Source organism: Manihot esculenta, chromosome 15 (assembly GCF_001659605.2).
Source record: "Manihot esculenta cultivar AM560-2 chromosome 15, M.esculenta_v8, whole genome shotgun sequence".
Classification (NCBI taxonomy): Eukaryota; Viridiplantae; Streptophyta; class Magnoliopsida; order Malpighiales; family Euphorbiaceae; genus Manihot; species Manihot esculenta.
Genome location: NC_035175.2, coordinates 4,265,522 through 4,285,518, shown reverse-complemented (window position 1 = coordinate 4,285,518; position 19,997 = coordinate 4,265,522). Strand labels below are relative to the sequence as shown.

Sequence of the window (19,997 nt, the reverse complement as noted above, 5' to 3'; positions counted from 1 at the left end):
CCTCTCTTAATGAATAAATTTCTATCTTGTGACAAAAGGAAAAAAAAAAAAGCTATTTTTTAAATTCATTAAACTAATGTGAAGCTATTATGTGCATGAGATCATTAAATTGCATATATGCAACTATGAAAAGAAACCTCTATTTCTATCTCTAGTTCTCTATCAGAGCCTTGGACACTTGTACATTATGAAATCTCACCAAATAATTAATTATAATATTATAAGGTCCATCTTCACCAAATAATTAATTATAATATTATAAGGTCCATCTTCATTTAATTCATTAAGATTCATATTTTTAAAATCCATAATGAATTATAAAGTAATAACCTCCAGATCTTTCCTAGGTCAGGAATAAGGTCAGATTCAAAAGAAGGCCACAGGTCCAAAACCCATCAGATCGTACGCTCGAAAGAAGGCCCGACTTTACGAGTCTGAACCAAACGACTCAGGGCAATCCGGATCAGATACGAGCACAAGTCCAGTAGGGGAGTAGGCCAATCACCCACCAACCCTGTTCGCATGTGTGTCCGAGTAAATTAAATGGCCGTTACGCATGGAGCAAGTGTCTGACACATCTGTATGTACGGAGCTGGGTGACAGAGACAGTTAGCATTATAACATAGAGACATGTATATATCACGGGCAAGGGGAACAAAGGGGATCCCGGCTCCTTCTTCCTTAACTCCATTTTTCTTATTTTCTCTCGGCAACTCTTGCTTATTCATACTACTCTAATTCGTAAAATCTGATTTGAACGTCGGAGGGTCTTCATCGGGGGCATCCCCGATAAACCCCTGACCATTTTTCTCTATTTTGCAGGTCTCTTCGTCAAATAAAATATTGAGAGACCCATTTGATGGACCCATATGATAGATCAAGAGGAAAACTAGACTCATCAGGGAGCCAAGAAGAAAAAAGATTTATAATAAGTTATAGAATCAGGAGGGAGAAGGGCAGTTGGTATCAATTGTAATCCAGATTGAAATGGTGGGAAGTTTCATAAGAGATTGTATTAAGAGGTGATGCACAGATTTCTTAGAACATGCAGTGCTTTACAGTGAATTAAATTAAAAATTCAATATATCTGGAAGGATTAAAAACCCACTTTGATAAAAGGATGCAAATTCTGAAAAAGATTTGTTTTATTATCCTAATCCCCCCTCCCCCAAAGTTTTTATTTTTATTAGCCTAATTAAAAGTAATTAAATTAAAAATTCAATGTATCAGGAAAGTTTAAAAACCCAAATTGATAAAAGGACACCACATAGACATAGATCATGCCGGTTAGCTTAAAACGGACACATTTATTTTTGCTCGACGGTTTTGGCGGGTACTGCATATCAGTTTTCAAAAAACCCGATTGCGGTTCGATGGCGTGACACGGGGAAAAAAAATATTGGGACCACAACCCGACGGACAACCTATCACTGTCCAAACACATCGTTTTGATTGGTCGTTGGTTGCTTTCTTACAAACTCAGTCCTCTTCTCCCCCTCCTCCCACTGAAATGTGTCCCTTCTTCGTCCTGTCTATATAAGCAATTTCGTTTTTTTTTTTTTTAATTTATCACTCATTCCTTCTCCAGTAAAAAAACAGAATGGTTACAAGAGCAAGAGGAGAATTTGTGCTTCAACGTCTGTCTTTGTTTATAGCAATTCACCTTTTGCTCGCATCTGCTAACTTCTTTAAGCCGTTCAACGTTACGTATGACCACCGCGCGCTGATCATCGATGGCCACCGCCGCATGCTCATTTCCGGCGGAATTCACTACCCTCGTGCTACTCCTGAGGTTCTTGATTTTCACTCTTTTCTTTTGCTTCTCGATCATTGCTTACTAGCTTCAGTATTCTACTATCGACTTCTGTGTTATTTTTTGGTCTTCCCGATGATCCTTACTTCTTGGTAACATCAATAAGGACGTCGGCTTTGGGATGGCCGAGGACTGAGGACTTTGGCTTCCACTCACAATGGTCGGGAGATTCATAGAAGTGTAGAGAGTGTGATCACTGCAGAAAAGTTAACATGTTTATCGAACTAATTTTATTATAGTGATATGTTGATTTAATTGGCCTAATAATTTTACTAAAAGAACTACACAGGAAATCACAAAATCAATATAAGAATTTCGTTTATCACGAGACTTGTTCTTTATCGATCTGGGTTATTGGAAACTAAGCTTCAGTACCGCCATGATTATGTGCTTGCTTCCTTTGTTCTAGGAATGTGTCCAGTTCATGTTAGTCTATTTGTTCGTGCTTGGTGGCTTTTCATCCCTTTTCATGTCTTCCTGTCATCCTATTTTCATGTCTTACATCTTTTATGTAATGTCAGATGTGGCCTGATCTGATTGCAAAGAGCAAGGAAGGTGGGGTTGATGTTATCCAAACTTATGTGTTTTGGAATGGGCATGAACCAGTTAGAGGACAGGTGAAAATTTTTAGCTGAAAATTGGCAAAAGTTACTTAGCTTTTGCAATTTACCACTTATTATTAATTTCCTCAAACATCAATTTTTTTTTCTTGTTTTGCTTTCAGTATTTCTTTGAAGGAAGATTTGATATTGTCAAGTTTGTGAAGCTAGTGGGAGCTACTGGACTCTATCTTCATCTTCGCATAGGTCCTTATGTGTGCGCTGAATGGAATTTTGGGTCTGACCCTCTTTTTCCTTCTATAGTTTTGTAGTTCTTTTCTGATTGTAATTCCATCTAGACAATGACGGCTCCTTATTCTGACACAGAACATCTTGACTTGATCAATGAATCAATTACTTTATGGAATTTGCTCTGAGCTCTGCCTATAAGATGGCTATCTTTCAAAATTTCTCCTTATTTTTTGGCCAACACTGTTGCAGGGGCTTCCCAGTATGGTTGCGTGACATCCCTGGCATAGTATTTCGAACAGATAATGCTCCTTTTAAGGTATAATGGGCCTATGGAGAATGGACATCTGCACTTGCACACTTATTTTTCTGGTTGTGATATGCACGTTTAATAGGTGATTTTATGGTTCTTAAAGTTATTTAATACTATTGAATATTTTCAAGTATATGGACTCATAATACAGATTTAGTAATCTTATTTTGGACTTACACTTTCATGTTTGATCATATCACCTTATACTAGAATCCAGAAGTTTATTTCTATATTTGCTGCAAAACTCCTCCATGGATGTCAGAATCTATGTAATTTACTCATGCTGACAACTGAAATTTTTTCAAACTTATTGTTGAAATTGAGCCAAGGGTGTCCAGGTTCCCAAATTTAGGGTGTCAAGACTATGTAGAGGTGATCATGACTCCCTGATGATGGTTAATGTTTACAGGAAGAGATGCAACGGTTTGTTAAAAGGATTGTGGATCTAATGCGAGAGGAAATGCTATTCTCTTGGCAAGGTGGTCCAATCATCTTGTTGCAGGTTGTAAGAGAACTTTGTTATTTAATTTTGTACCTAACTTAGATCAGCCATTTTAGATGAGGGTGAATTATTTAGCTAAGATTTTGATGGCTTGATTTTGGTTACAAGACACAAGGGGATAGAATTAGAATCACATTTCATTCCATTCCATTCCATTTAATTCTCACAATTTCCTGCACCTTGTGGAGGTTCTATGAAAAGGAGAATTGCTCAAATTTGGACTCTCATTCTTCTATTTGCATCACATGCTCTTTCTCTTGTTTTTGATACTGCAGACTCAGGCTCCCAAACCAACATCATAGATCTAAACACTAGAATGAAATTTATTCTTTGATGCAAATCTTGGTATAACTAGAAGAAAATTTTGACAGATTGAAAATGAATATGGAGACGTTGAACACTCATTTGGGCCAGGGGGAAAGGAATATGTTAAGTGGGCTGCCAGGATGGCTTTAGGGCTCGGAGCTGGGGTTCCTTGGATAATGTGCAAGCAAACAGATGCTCCTGAAAACATTGTAAGGTCTTTACCTTTTACGTATGACATGACCTTTAAGTTTCTTTAGCTATGATTTTTTTTTCCATGCGAAATTCTGGTAAGTGTTGTATATAAATGATAATGAAAAATAGTTTATATTAATCATAGGTTTTGTGTGAAACAATTTACTGATTTTATCTGGTTTAAAATTCTTAATTTCAATTACATTTCATTGAGTTTTGAATCATTAAATTGTCGTTCATTTATGTTGTGCTTACCTTTTTTGCAGATAGACACATGCAATGCATATTATTGTGACGGTTTTAAGCCAAATTCCCATAATAAACCAATACTTTGGACAGAAGATTGGGATGGATGGTATGGCAATGCCTTATGATTTACATATTCAATTTAGCCAGTTCTACAGTTTCCCCCCCACCCCCTAGTATTCAAATTTCTAGTGCATTTAGCCCAGAAGATGTAGATACCTCTTGAAAATTTAGGCATTTTGAGGTTTGTAAACCAATTAGAAGTATTTTAAAAAATTAACCTGGAACTTAGAATCAAAGTTTAGAGAGGGTGATGCACAGGTGCTAGATATTTCCTTTCCCATTCAATCTTGATGTTAACATATATGGTTCTGGAATTGAACGTGAAATTGAGTACTAAACTCATAGGGGATCTGCATCTGCAATGCACAGAACAGGTATTTTGGATAAGTACTTTTTTCAAGTCTCATTGCACATCTGCTTCAAAATGTTAGAACTCAAAGAAGAGTTTTTGAAGTGGGAATAGAGATACTGTTGATATCTTGATATTTGTTATAAAAAGTAAGAAACTAATAAATCTTAAAATTAATTAGAAATTAAAGATTAATATTAGGTCCTCCAGCCAAATCCTTTTGGCCATAAATGGTACTTACCATATTGTCCATTATTGTGCTATGCAAGTGAAAGTGGGTTTTACAGGAAGGTGTTAGAAAATAGTAGTGATACTGTGATAGTCATGGTTACTGGTTAGCTTAGGGTAGGCTGCCTAACCCAACTCATCAGAAAATGAAATTCTTTGCATATGATTCTTTAATTGCTTGTGCCAAATATCCTCACTTTTGAGGTTCTTTGTACTTTAATATAATGGATCATGTTAATTCAAATCTTTATCTCATTATTTCTTTTGGAATTGATGACATTTTCTTTTAATTCATGGGGTATGTCTCATATTGGAAGGATCTGATGGTTATGGGAATATCATGATTTCATTAGCAAAATAGTAGAGATTCATGGTTTATCAATATCATGCCATATATGTATCTTCCATTATATATATGGACTAACTCTTATATGTTATGTAAAGCACACAAGTGAATGAAATGTTTGAGATTTTATGCCCATGGATGCAGGCTCTTGAGTCTTAATACCCAAACCATGCAAATGCTTCTCTTGTTATTTTCTTCTATCTTTTCTTTCATTCTAGATTTCAACAGTTTCTAAATTGTGGGTTTTGTTTCATATTTTATAATTTTTTTTTTGCCAAATTTTATAAATCTTGTTTATGTTTGCATATTGTTCTTCAAAGTTAGAGTTTCTGTCATTGATGTCGATAATTTTTCATTAGGATCTGTTACATAGCAGACCTGTCCTTTGAAACAGAGAAATAGGGAGAGAAAGAAATAGAAATAGAGTGGGTAAAGAAAAAAAACATAAAGAGGAGAAGTAATAGAGAGAATTAGAGAAGAAGAGAGAGCAGAAATAGGGAGAAAGAGTTTCCTGATATTCTATTTTGGGTTCCATAACTACTTTTTACAGTTACAACTGATTGAAGAGACTAATCCACTACTTCTTTATTCCTTGGTCATAACATTCCCCACCCCTTGAAATCATTCTTGTCCTCAAGAATGAAGAAAATGCTGAAAGTTGAAATGAATATCTGGTGCTTTTTTCCTCAGACTTGGTCGGGAGGATGTGAAAATTCCACACAGCACCTTTTTCTGGCCAGTTAATCCCCTGAATTTAGAATCCCAAATGTTAACTTCCAGCACCTTCTTCAGCTGAAATGTTCCAGAGAATTGAGCTAAAGTTGTAGGTGATAGTATGGACTTGATTGACAAGGAATTTTTTTTCCTTCTTCTTCTCCAAATTTCCCATGCCTGTTCTTTAAAAATCACATTTCCATTTGATGGCTGAACTTTCTTCCTTTCCCTTCTTGATATTTCCGTTTCATCTTCCAAGAGACTTATAGGATTACAGCAACTGAATTCCCCATCTTGTTTTCTGAAATTCTGCCAATTGCTTACAATATTAACACTTTTTGTAACTCCTTTATCTTTCTTGTTTTCAAGAACATTCCCACTAATTTCTATAGCAAAAATTCCAGTTGTAGCTTCTGCTTTCCCTATTGCAGATTCTAATTTTCTGTCGTCACCATCTTTATTATTCTCCTTCTCATAGATGGCCTCATTTACACTAGACAAATCAGCAATAAAATTCTGCTCCAATACAGTACCCTTGTCTTTCATTTTGGAAGTTTCATATAAGGTATCTTGTTCTTCACTATGGTTTTCAAAAAGTTGATATTCATGAACAAAGACTGCAATCTTCTGTCTTTGAGTGGATTGCTCCATTTTTCCAATTTTTTGATCCAATCTTTCCATTTTCTGAATCAGGTTTTCAATTCTTTGTTCCAGCAACTCTTGTGCCTTTAATATTCTATCTAGAATTTTATCTTTGGTCAAGCCTAAAACAAAGAAATAGAAGTCCAAACCCTAGAAAGAGACATGGAATAGAGGGAAAGAAGAGAAAAAAAGAGAAGAACAAAGAGAAACCTGAAATTCTGGAAATTTTGAAAGAATCCCATAAATCTGCTCAGGATTGCAATGCCAGCAGAAAGGATTGGAGGAAGACCAGGTCAGAATAGAGATCTCATACCACTTGTTGCATAGCAAACCTGTAATTCCCTTTGAAACAGAGAAATAGGGAGAGAAAGAAATAGAAGTAGATTGGGTTGAGAAAAGAAATAGAAAGGGGAGAAGTAATAGAGAGTGTTAAATTTGGGCCAGGACTAACTCACCCCAAAACTAGCTCAAGAGGGAGGAGGAGTGCTTATGGCCCATATAAGGGCACATTACCTTTTTCACAACCGATGTGGGATTCAACACACCCCTCACGTCCAGAATTTTTACTGGTGCGTGACACATTTATAGGGCGTCCAACATCGGATGGGAGGCTCTGATACCATGTTAAATTTGGGCCAGGTCTAACTTACCCAAAAGTTAACTCAAGGGGGAGGAGTGCCTATGGCCCATATAAGGGGCACATTACCCCTTTCCACAGTCGATGTGGGATTCAACAGAGCGAATTAGAGAAGAGTAGAGAGCAGAAATAGGGAGAAAGAGTTTTATCTTTAATTGCTAATGATCTTGGATATCTTTCACTTTACAAGTAAGTTCCTATTTATACTATTTTGAGTCCCATAACTACTTTCTACAGTTACAACTGACTGAAGAGACTAGTCCACCACTTCTTTATTCCTTGGTCATAAAATTCTGCACTTTTTCACTATATTTTTAGTTTATAAGGTAAAAATCTTAAACGTGAAACTATGTTGGTGAGGACTTCATGATATATTATATTGTTTAGAAAGTATTACAATAATTGTAATTGCAGGACACTGCTTTGAGTGCCAGCAATAAATCTGTTCCTGCTAGAATCTCTTTCTGTGTCTTTTGCTTGACTTGTCAATTGTTTATCACTTTTTTCTCGATATTGTAGTGCATTATGTCCTTGTCTCTCTCTCTCTCTCTCTCTTTTGTTGGGGGTGAGGTGGGGGGTAGGAGGGTATATTTAATACAGGCATTCTATGATACCTTTTTCATTAAACAATGTGTTTGTGAAAGAGGACAATCTAATCTCCAGAACAACTCTTTCTCACTAGGCTAGTAGGATAAAGTGCTTTCATCTCCTGACATTTGTGCATGTTTGTTTTGAATAATCTCTTTTCTTGTGTTTTTTTTCCTGTTCTGGAAATCGTGCTGCAAGTTTATCAAAAGGATTTTTATTTTAAGTTGGCTTTTAAAGGTTTACAACTTGGGGTGGAAGACTGCCTCATAGGCCTGTTGAAGACCTTGCCTTTGCTGTTGCACGTTTTTTTGAACGTGGAGGGAGCTTCCAGAATTATTATATGGTACAGTAGATTGCTGAAATGAATGCGTGTTTTGATTGATAAAAATATACATGGTAATACAATCCTGTCCAAAATCTTATGACATTCTACTGCTTGTGTGATTTTGCTGGTGTATGTTAGATACATGGTTCAAATTCCTGTTGGTTTCAATTGTTAGTAGTGAAAACTTTACAAAGGGCCCAGTGGAGTATCATCATGAGAAAATTTTAGATCTTTAGTTTTTTAGTTGTCGGGGTTAATGTAATTCAGCATGTCCATCCATTCATTTCCCTTGTTATTCACTGACATAATTTCTTTTTTCAAGTATAGGAGCAGAACAAAATTGATGAATTACATAATTTGATCAAAGAAGCTGAAATGAACTATTTTTAACAGGGAGTGGCATGTAATATTATTACATCAAATATCTTTATATTCTGGAGAAAACATCTTAGTTAGGTTATATGTCAGATTCAATCAATAATATTATAGCCCATTGATGTATCCATGCTATTTTGACAAGCATCCTGACTGATTGCAGTATTTTGGTGGAACAAACTTTGGTCGGACTGCTGGAGGCCCATTCTATATAACTAGTTATGATTATGATGCTCCAATTGATGAATATGGTAGGTGAAGTTGTTCTCAGATGATTTTTTTTTCCCTAATTTGTAATCAACATCAGTCTGAGGCACACGGTTCTTGCCTATGCATGTTTTGTCAAAATATAACATAACATTGAATCTCTTAATCTCCTTCTTCATCTAGGGCTACTAAGTGAGCCCAAGTGGGGGCATTTGAAAGATCTGCATGCTGCTATAAAGCTTTGTGAACCAGCTCTAGTTGCTTCAGATTCACCTCAGTACATAAAATTGGGATCCAGGCAAGAGGTTTGTCCTGTATTTTCTAAGTCTTTACAATATAAGTTTTCTCAAGGTTGATGTTTTCCTGGACTTTATATTTTGAATGGCATGTTAATTTCTTGCTGGTGGGGCTACTTCAGTTTGCAAACTTTGATCTCCTTACTCATTTTGTTTTGATGCCATTGCTTCCAGTGTGAACTGAAAAACAAACATTTATAGGTCTAGTGCTTCTCAATGGCCTTTATATGAAAGTTTTATTGTTCTTTAATATAATCCCATCTACTATCGTTATCAAACAGTAAATCTAACTGAAACCTTTCTCTTCTGCTTTAAGAAAACATATTTTCTCATCATTTATAATCAAAGAGTTTTTGACATTTTTTTTCCAGTGCTTTTTTACTATTATTTTTGTTTGGCAAGATCAGTTTCTTAAATGTATTTAGCTAAACAAAGAAAATTTTAATTTATTCTGTAAATTGCATTGAGCTTGATTGCATTGAGCTTGATTGCATTAAGACAGTAAGGCAATTACAAGAGATTCTGCTTTGTGTCGATGTTTTCTGGTGAAAATTATTTTCATGTTGGCCTTAACCTTGTTCTGTTGCTCATCTATGTCGCTAAAAGTTTTTAAGAGAAGTGGGAGAGAGCAGTATTGCAACGATCATCACCCTCTACTAAGTATACTTCAAATGTGAGCCTGCTCTTTTTTTTAACTGAGAGTTGAAGTTAAAGAAAATTCTTACACCATTTCGAAGGCCTATTTTATCCACCCTAAAAACTTGAAGGGGTGTTTGAATCTCTCTTGGCAGAAGTATCTCATTTAGAGTGTTTTGGCTTGTTAAATTTAGACCAGGTCTAACTCATTCCAAACTAGACCTCCCAAACTGACGTGGGATTCAATACACTCCTCACGCATTCCAAACCGATGTGGGATTCAATACACCCTCATGCAATACACGCCTCACGCCTAGTAGTACACTGGAGACATTTATGGAGGCCTAACATCATCGATGGAGGCTCTGATACCATGTTAAATTTGAACCAAATCTAACTCACCCAAAAGTTAGTTGAAGAGTAGGAGTGTCTAGGTTCCTATAAGGACACATTATCTTTTCCAAACCAATGTGGAATTTAAGTAGATTGAAGCGTATTTATGAGAGGTCCAATATCAGTGAAAGTATGATAATATGTTAAATTTGGGGCAGGCGTAACTCATCCCAAAAGCTAGCTGAGGAGTGCCTAACGTGGGATTCAACAAGACTGACAGTTGATATTCAAATGAGTTTAAGATAGCTATTGACATAACCATAGTCATCTTATAAGTGGGAAACAAGGTTATTTATTGACATTTGTTGTATGTGGACGTAAAGAAACTAAAAAAAAAGAAAAAATACTTCTTAAAAGAAAAACTAATTGATATCATTTTTTTAAGTCTAACCATGTTTTTTATATTACTGTTGCCAGGCTCATGTTTACCGTACAGATGCTCACACTGATGCCTTGAACTCAACTTGGCATGGAAGTCAAAGTGGGTGCTCTGCATTTCTTGCGAATATCGATGAACATAAAGCAGCTACTGTGAGATTTCTTGGTCAATCATATACTTTACCACCATGGTCAGTGAGTATATTGCCAGACTGCAGGAATGTTGTGTTCAACACTGCCAAGGTATGGTTCCAACTTTCGAATACTATGCTTTATGGGAAATATGGAACTTGTCTTTATGGGGCACATACTTGCCTGGAAACTATGCACATGGCTTTTCCTTTTATTTTCTTGTGATTACCGGAGTCTGAAATACTAATATGAGGCCTACTATAAAGTTACACCTTTATTTGTTGTCAGAAAGTTTAATATGCGTTTAGCAATGTATAGATGTAAACATGTTCATGTGCAACTTCCTTTCTTACTAAGTGGCTTTTGAAAAATTGTCAATTTCTTTCTCTCTCGCTCTCACTCAAGCACACACATTCATTTGTGGATTATAAATGCTTAGTTTTCAGCCAATGGTGAGATTTTAATTGTTTTCCTTTTCTTCCAGGAGTTTAGTTTGGGATGCCTTATTTTTTCCCTTTTTTATTTGTCTTCCCCATCTTTTTCCATGAGAGCAGGTTGCAGCACAGACTTCTATCAAAACTATAGAGCTTGCTTTGCCTTATATCTCAGATGTTTCTGCACCTCAGCAATTCATGGCTCAGAATGAAGACTCCCATATACAATTGTCCTGGTTGGCTGTAAAAGAGCCATTTAGTATTTGGAGTGAGAACAATTTTACAGTGGAGGGAATACTGGAGCATTTGAATGTGACAAAGGATCAATCAGACTATCTTTGGTATTTCACCAGGTACACGGTCATCCAGTCTTGGACATGGCTACAAATTACAAAAGTATTAAGAAATTAATGGGTTCACTCTTTGTTTCTATATATATTATTGCATTTTATAACTCTTTTTGGATGCAGAATATATGTTTCAAATGATGACATTGCATTTTGGGAGGAAAACAAAGTTAGACCCACAGTTTCAATAGACAGCATGCGTGATGTGTTACATATATTTATTAACGGCCAACTTACAAGTAATACCTCAGATTCTTCTTCTTATTTAGGTGACAGTAAAATTTGACTACTCAAAAATGAAATTGCTTTCTAGTATATAAACATTTAATGCATTGCTTTTTAAAAAGTTGTGGACTTTTTCTTTTGGGTTCCCATTCGACCTTTCCGTGTTTGTTGATAATTTGGAGAGAGATGGTAAGTGCTTTTGAAACACATCCTGTTTAGATAAACTAAAGAAAGAGGCTACACAACTAAATTTTGTATTCACAAAATGCTTAATTTGAGAATAATGCTTTCAGAATTTTTTGCACCTCTTTATTGAAATTGAAATTGCGTGGCCCTAGTGTAAACTGGTGCACTCCATTTGTTGTCTTTCTTCATAATTACCTCCTTTCCCTCTGTTTATGGTTTATGTTCTAGACACAAATGAGAATGTTGTCATAATGTGAGAATCAAATGCTATCCTGTTTCTTCAGTATTTATGACTGTTGTGCTGGCCGTTTTCTCCCTTAAAGAGAGAACATTTTTGTCTTCTAAATTTAGGTACTTTTTTTCTGAAAAAAAAAAAGAGATACTAATCCTCATTATTTTTTTATGCTTCTTTTCTTTTGAAAGTCTAGGCAGTATGATCGGTCGGTGGGACAAGGTTGTGCAGCCAGTTAAGTTTCAGAAGGGATATAATGACTTTGTCTTGTTATCTCAAACAGTGGGTTTGCAGGTAAAAGATTCAAGTCTTCTTGTCTCATACAGTGGGTTTGCATGTAAAAGGTTTAATATTCTTGCCAAAATTCGAATATCATCTTCTGTTAATAGTCAAATAATGTAAGAGTTATCTACAAACAGAAAACCTTCCTTGTAGCACATTTCCCTATCTAAGGATTCTTTATCAGGTCTTTCCAATGCCAAGGGAAGAATCAATAATAAACTGCCTCTTATTACAAATGATCATGGTTGTGAAGTTGATGCTACGGACAGTTTTCAACCTGGCAATTCTATCCTACATTTCTTTTCTCCTGGATTGTAAAAAAGTCTGTTGATAAAGCTGTGGATCAGATTGCTGCTTTACTGCCTGACAAGTGCAATCCACCACTAACTTTTTCAGAGCACCTCTCTCAAAAAGTCTGCCTTTGTTGATATGGCCTAGTTCAGTGGTAATATAGGATGCTGTCAAGAAAGTGATGAGCTTCCAACAAAAGCCAAAAAAAAAAGTTTATCTCTGAAATTGTCTTCTCTCTCATTGCTGGTGGCTTTTTTTTTTTCTGAAACATCAGAATAATATCCATCAGAATGATGTTGTTTGACGATATGGTTAGCAAGGTTGGTCTTCTAAACTTGAACGATTTCATGCGTCCCCATTACCCCTACCAACCTAGAATTGGATACTCTGCTACTCTAGTCACACTTTGCCCTTTCAACTCCTTTTTCCCTCTTCATTGTATCTGCCAGATGGCCATATGCCAATTTCCAATCTAAATCAATATGCAACTCTCCTTTAATCATTTATTTCAGTTTGTTGGATAAAAGCATAACAAGAGGTTAAGAAAGTATTTTTGTTTGCTTCTGCAGTTCAAGAGTTTTATCCATAAATATCAACTCATTAATGGTTATTCTGCATAATTTCACTAGATTCTCATTTTATTGATTCATGTTAAAATGTCCTAAACAATGATTTAGGTCTTTTTGGTTGTAACCGTCTGTTGTCCAGTTTTATTTTGTAGCCTTTTACTTGGTAATTACTGATTCCATACTCTGCTCAACGATACAGAATGGTGGTGCCTTCTTAGAAAGAGACGGAGCAGGGTTTAGAGGCCAAATTAAGCTTACTGGATTTAAGGACGGGGATATAGACCTCTCGAAATTATTATGGACCTACCAGGTTTGTCCTTGAGAATTTAAGTTATTTTCCTCTGATTTTTCTCTTGGTGTCATGGTAAAATCATGGAGTGGGCTATTCACCCCCCCCCCCCCCCCCCCCCCCACAAGCGGGATCTGAAGGAATTGCTGAATACACCTAGGGTGTGTGCCTGGTGTCACATGTCCTCTGAAATTAATTTACATCAAAAAGCAGCTAAATCTGGAAAACAAGCTTCAGGCTTATGCTTATGGTTTGAACTGAAAAAGAAAGCAATCTGTGTCAGAGCCTATTCCGGTTTCCATCTGAAATACGGGATTATAATACATCATTGTGGGAAGTTGTTATACTTTGTTTTCTATTTTCTCTGTTGTTACTATTAAAGTTTGAGCTCAACAGGAAATCTCCAGGAAAGGGGACAGCTGCGTTGGAGAGAGAAAGAGAGAGAACTGATGCCTAAAATCTAACGTTTCAAAACTTCAAATACTTCTGATGAATTAATATAAAATTCCAATTCTTATGTCTCTTTGTGTGTACTCTGTAATGGATTTGTAACAAAATTTATGGTCATTATTTATCTGTATTTCTACTTAATTATGTAGTTATGCAGATGGTTTTTTTCTCTTCAGAGAGATGTTTTCTTTTGTTTTCAGGTGGGACTTCTGGGTGAGTATCTAAAGATATACACACAGGAAAATAGTGAGATGGTAGAATGGACTGATTTGACACATGATGATATTCCATCAACATTTACATGGTACAAGGTAAATCCCATTTTTCATTTAGGTAAAACTGTTGCTTATAGAGTAGTTCACTTGCAAATGACAGATTTTATTTTTTTTGGAGTCGTGATGTCAAAAGCCTTGTTTTGATGAAGCATTTTCTCCCAATTTATGCAGACATACTTTGGAGCACCAGGTGGTGCTGACCCAGTTGCTCTTGATTTGAGAAGCATGGGAAAGGGTCAGGCATGGGTCAATGGCCACCACATAGGAAGATACTGGACTCTGGTTGCTCCTGAGGATGGATGCCAAAGAAATTGTGATTATCGGGGGGCTTACAGTTCTGGAAAATGTACAACAAACTGTGGGAAGCCTACACAAACCTGGTATACTTCCACTCACATATTCACACATGCTTGCTGTCCACTGGCTCAATTTGCTTCCTCTACATGAATTATTAGACCACTCTTTGATCTATGACACAATGATCACTAAAAAGAGATGTTTAATGCCACTTGCTGCTGCTGATCAATGTCCAGGTACCACGTCCCACGGTCATGGTTACTGGAATCAAATAATTTGCTTGTCATCTTTGAGGAGACAGGAGGGAATCCCCTTGATATTTCAGTAAAGTTGCGTTCGGACAGTGTAATCTGTGCTCAAGTATCAGAAACCCACTATCCACCTCTTGAGAAGTGGGTCCATCAAGATTTTATTGATGGAAGTATTTCAGTTAAAGATATGACACCTGAAATGCAGTTACGGTGTCAAGATGGACATATAATTTCATCCATAGAGTTTGCTAGCTATGGAACTCCTCAAGGGAGCTGTCGAAAGTTCTCTAAAGGAAATTGCCATGCACCCGATTCATTGTCTGTTGTGGCCAAGGTGAGTGTAGTATTCTTTTCGATTTCACTTCCAAACAACCCCTACGTAGGGGTGCTGAAAAACTAGTTTTCATGGTGAGTATATGTAAAGCAGACAAACATTTTGCAGCTTCTGAAACATTAATTCCTAGGATGAAATGGAATTACCGTACATTGTTTAAGGTTAGGGGCCTAGCTCTTTTACCACCTGGTTTATATCTTTATTACATTTTGCAGGCTTGTCAAGGACGAAACAAATGCAATGTTACAGTTTCAAATGCAGTATTTGTAGATGATCCTTGCCGTGGCATTGTTAAAACGTTGGCTGTTGAGGCAAGGTGCGCCTCATCAATGAATATCTCTGAGTATTGACATCAGACGCTGTCGTTGTATCTGCTCTGTCGAATTTTCAAGTCAATTGGTGACAGAAATGTTTTCATGCTGCCACGTTATTGGATTATCCGAGACTGGAGGCGTGTATAGGTGTAATTTTCCATAAAATTAACAAGGAAGCCATTTATTGGTATTAAATACATGGTTCCGAGTTGCCACTATCTGATCTGAGCCGCAATTTAATACTAATCTCAAAAGATATTAGCATTCAGACGAGAATTTTTGGATCAAATTAAATCATGTACCTTTTATATCAGGTTGGCTTCTGTGTCATCTTCTGGAAATGACCCCCAAGTCCCAAATGAGGAGTCGTACACAGAGTTGAACCAGGAAACGACTGGTCGTTCCAGTAAACACGTAAACTTATATAGAGGAAGGGAAGGGAAGGGAAAGGTTTCCTATCAGAGGACACGACATAAAACATTACCCGCCTTTTCATTCGGAAAAAAGAAAAAAAAAATAAAAATCTCTGGTTTTGAACGGAGAGATACCAACTCAAAATCACTCAAAAAAAATTTTTAAAAATTAGAAAATCTATATGTTTCTTACATTTTAAAACTTGACTTGATAAATGACTATTTAAATTCCGTCAAAAGTTTAACCAATATGATTTGACTAAAACGAAATATGAGAAAATATAAGCTAAAAAACTAAATTTTATTGAAATTCATAAAAAAAAAGTGAATTTTCAATAACAAGAGACGCTATTTATAATGAAAATAAAACATTAATAAGTGAAATTATAAAAATATCTAAAATATCTAAAATATTCAAAAAAGTAATTAAAATGCAAAATTAATCCCTTAAAGGATGAAATTTCCATATCAAACTTTCTGATTAAGCCTGCAGCTCTCGTCACACTTTTAAAAGTCGTGCATCTCGAAATTTTCTTTCCAAGGAGCTATCATGGTTCAAGTCTGTCATGTCAGTGCTCCTTCTATTTCTTGAATTCAGATGATAAGAAGTTCAAATAAATAGAAATCTATCCAATGTCTCTCAAGGAGGTAAACATCGGTGAATCTTGTAAGATTTTTTTCCCCTTACATCGACAGTTTTGAACTGTCCTCAAATGACAGGTAGTCATACAACAGTTAGGTGGTAAAATATGTCAGAAGTCCACAGCAGCTCACGCAAATTTCTTCAGCCTCCTGTTTCGGCTTCTGGACAGTTCCAAAATCACTTTCTGGCGAAATTGCTGCTATATAAAATAAGGTACATAGTTCACCAGAAATATAAAAAAGTGATGTTTGCCTCTCTAACATCATCCTTTGCTCATCATAGAGATAACACGTAAGCAAAATCTTGCACCTACGATTTCTATACTTTGACTATAATTACATGCCTAAATGTATACTTTCACACTATTAGATACCTTAACTTTAATATTGACTTAATAAGCACTTAAATTTTAAAAAATATTATTTTACTAAATTCATGATTTTAAAGTTGTGTTTAAAAGTAATTTTTTTCAAATCTACAGTTAAATTCATAGTTTTAAAGTTGGATTCAAAAGTAATTTTTTAAATACATAATTTTAAAATTGTATTTAAAAGTAGATTAAATATTTTTTTAAAAAAATTAAGTATTTAAAAGTAATATTTTTAAAAATTTTGGTATTTATTAAAGTTAAGTGTTTGATAGGTAAAAATACTAAAGTACTATGCAAGTATGCATTTTACCATAAATACATATATGACGTGTCTTGTGCACTCTATTTGATCAAATGGACAAAAAGCATCACCTTCTTCCCCAGGAAAAGCAGCAACAGCTCTGCTACAGAGAGAGAAAGAGAGAGAATATTTCAGAAAACAAAGTTCCAGATAAAAGGTTCTGATCCTTTAATCTTGTAATTAGCAGATGACTGAGACATTTCTATTAACAAAAGTTGTGTGGTTTACATCACTGATCTGTCTTGCAAAAACTCAAGGGGAGCTGAAACCTGACTGGAATGGCCAACATACCTTGGAATTTTCATTGCCATACTGCTTGTGCCCATTGGAATGAGAAGTTTCAGTCGGTAGGACAGGCACCTTTGCCACTCCACCCTGTCTTTCTTCTCGTACTTTGTTGAAAATGTGAGTGTACCCATCAGCTGATGCGGGGTTCATCTCATCCCATTCCCCAAATTTTGGAACAGCAGCACTGTCATCAGGCTGCCACATCAGAATAACAACATGATCTCAGAAATTTCATTTGAGTTATACTAAAGGTAATTGTCCTATACAACTTGGCAGGCCATAAAATAACATATATTTTACTTGAGCAACCTAATATACTTGAGCTTTTCTTTTCTTTTATCACTGGTAGCTAAACTACTTTAAAACTTCCAGCATTTTCCAATATATATGGTTCTTTAATGACTACTCTAAATGTAAATCTAAAAATATAACAAGAAGTTGAGAAAAAATTTACACAATCATTGCCTCGGGTGACTGATTTCAATCGGGATCTTCCAGGGGTCATGGGAGCTAGACCATGAGTACCTTCTGATGAACCCTTTCTTTCCCACGTCGGCGAAGATACTACATTACCTTTGCTACCAATTTTTGCCTGGTTATGTGGGTGTAGTTGTGGCTGTTCAGTGCTGAGATCAGAGGCTGCACTCCTCCGCATAAACCTTTTATGGGTGTCGCTAGAGCTCACACCACCATAATGGTGAAGATTTGAGTCAGTTGCCACCCTCTGAGCATTATCATGGCGCAGTGGAGAATTTGCTGGTCTCCTCTGTTCACCATCTTCCCCATGTTCATGATTTGCCCTTAGTACCTTTGCGCCATCGATCTTGTCAACATCATCATTTGATCTCCTTAAATCAAACTCTTCTTGGCTTAAATGTTCATGCTTTGACCTCACGGCTTCTTGCGCTCTTAGCACATCTGTTGGTTTCATTTGGAAAGAGGAGGCATGAATTTGAGGCTTGGTATTTAAAATTTGAGAGTTTATTTCAGAGTAACTTCCATTCACTTTGCCTTCAGTTCTTCCCTTCCTCGCCTTCTCAAAATAGGCCGTGTAGGGCACATTCTCTTCACTTTCCCAGTTGTCAAACTTGGGCACAGTAGAGCTTTGCTGCAAGGATAAATTATGAGATGAAAAATTAGCACATCATTGGCAGCTCAGATTCTACTACAATTTTGGATCATGTACAAGCAATTCCAGAATTCAATACTTTGCTCAACCTGTCAAAAATTGTCAATGATTGAGCACAATACCTTAAACTTTTGGAACTGATCCCCTCCATCCAAAGGAATTACCATATCCCCTTGACTGAATATGTCAGTCTTACACAGTTTTCTTTCTGTTTAATCTTTTTACTCTACCCATCCGCCTTTGATCCCTCCATCCATGACTTTTCTAGCATGAAAGATCATTTTAGACTGTGATCAACGATCAGCCAAAAACCCATGTAATTTTTTTACCCCAAAGAACTCACTCAGGCAAACGCTGACTAATACAACCCAGATCCCAACTGATGAAAGAAAGATAATTCATCTCAATAATTATATGTCTTAAATTCAGAAGGGATATTTAGCTTTTGCTCCACTTTGTTACCAAAAAGAAAGAAGGGGAAAAAAAAAAGTCAGGACGACTAGGCTTTCCACTAATGCTACTGTTGCCTCCACTATAATGCAATTGCAAACTATTCCAAGAAGGCTGCATCTCCTAAATTATCCATTTGCAAGAAATGGAATCCAAATAATTCTCTCAGACCCATGGATTATCAAAATACTCACTGAAACTAAAATAGCACTAACAGATCAAAGGATGCAAATCAGAGGAACCCAGATATATAAAGTACCAAAAACAAAGGAAAGCTGCAAACAAACGTACACAAGTCCAAATTCATCCCAACTGTACACATACCATGAAAACAGGACAAGAATCATATGTATAATTAAGTAGTTCTTAAAAAAAAAAAAGATCAAGAACAAGCTGAAAACAGAGAGAAGAACTCACTTCCATTGGTCTTCAAACTAGATTATGAGATTGTATTGGAAAAATGCAGACCCAGAAGATAAAAAGACAACTTGCTAGCAAGAAGATGGAGGAGTGATACTGATAGGTGCTTCTTCTTTTAACTCCAAGAATCCGGCAAACAAAAATATATTTGGAAAGTTCCTTCGCAACGCCGAGAAAGAGTTTAACAAGAAAATTTAGAAATAATTTAAAGAAGAAAAAATTGAAAAAGAAAAAGGATATACAGACCATTAATAGTTTACCTGCGTCATTCCTTCATTACGATAGTTCTTGACTTCTGAATTTTTCTTTTTCCTTTATATTATTTAATTATTTAGATAAAATATTAATACTTTACTAAAAAAATAATTTGATGTGAAAGTGTGTTCTATACGCACGAATTATTAACCATCCGATCAAGTTTGATCGAATGGTTATCAATTGACGCACATTGGAAGCTAATAGGCGTATCTTTACTTTATTAAGGTTATTTATTTATGTTCCTGAGTATTATTATTAAGTATTAATTTTTTATGAAATTTTCTCCTCTGACTTGAGTACAGAAACAAGTCAATCTCTATTATTATTATTATTATTATTATTATTATAGTATATGCAGTTGCACGGTCCCAATCAAGGTGCAAAGCAATCCAGCGGAGGCTCTTGAGTGTTGACCAAGTTATTTGAATAGCGTCTGCATGGCTTGACCATGAAGGTTGTTTCTCATCAAACACGAAGAAA

The 19,997-nt window shown here is 35.9% G+C and overlaps 2 protein-coding genes across 10 annotated transcripts; one reads left to right on the top strand and one right to left on the bottom strand.

Annotated features, from left to right (window-relative positions):
• The first annotated feature begins 1,498 nt into the window (after positions 1 to 1,498).
• Positions 1,499 to 15,534, top strand: LOC110601450 (beta-galactosidase 9). Its single transcript, XM_021738592.2, has 19 exons — positions 1,499 to 1,792; positions 2,335 to 2,430; positions 2,538 to 2,650; positions 2,854 to 2,920; positions 3,324 to 3,416; positions 3,788 to 3,931; positions 4,181 to 4,269; positions 7,965 to 8,070; positions 8,591 to 8,678; positions 8,818 to 8,939; positions 10,377 to 10,580; positions 11,024 to 11,256; positions 11,374 to 11,489; positions 12,090 to 12,187; positions 13,235 to 13,345; positions 13,975 to 14,085; positions 14,221 to 14,429; positions 14,583 to 14,931; positions 15,147 to 15,534. The coding sequence occupies exons 1-19, from the start codon at positions 1,601 to 1,603 to the stop codon at positions 15,279 to 15,281; spliced, it is 2,676 nt and encodes an 891-aa protein (XP_021594284.1). The 5' UTR covers positions 1,499 to 1,600; the 3' UTR covers positions 15,282 to 15,534.
• Positions 15,535 to 16,209: 675 nt separating this feature from the next.
• LOC110601145 (RPM1-interacting protein 4) lies at positions 16,210 to 19,499 on the bottom strand. Of its 9 annotated transcripts, none has more exons than XR_002485773.2 (6): positions 19,257 to 19,499; positions 18,512 to 18,648; positions 17,715 to 18,368; positions 17,264 to 17,455; positions 16,982 to 17,075; positions 16,210 to 16,500 (listed from the first exon to the last, which is right to left on the bottom strand). XR_002485773.2 is itself a non-coding variant. In XM_021738178.2 (6 exons), exons 2-6 carry the CDS (start codon positions 18,554 to 18,556, stop codon positions 16,479 to 16,481), a joined length of 945 nt encoding a protein of 314 aa, XP_021593870.1. In that variant the 5' UTR covers positions 18,557 to 18,648; positions 19,257 to 19,499; the 3' UTR covers positions 16,210 to 16,478. The 9 variants fall into 9 exon arrangements, 5 of the variants coding, with proteins under 5 accessions (XP_021593870.1, XP_021593872.1, XP_021593871.1 ...); XR_002485772.2 differs by having other exon boundaries at positions 16,210 to 16,497; XR_002485774.2 differs by having other exon boundaries at positions 16,982 to 17,072; positions 19,257 to 19,498.
• Positions 19,500 to 19,997: the final 498 nt, after the last annotated feature.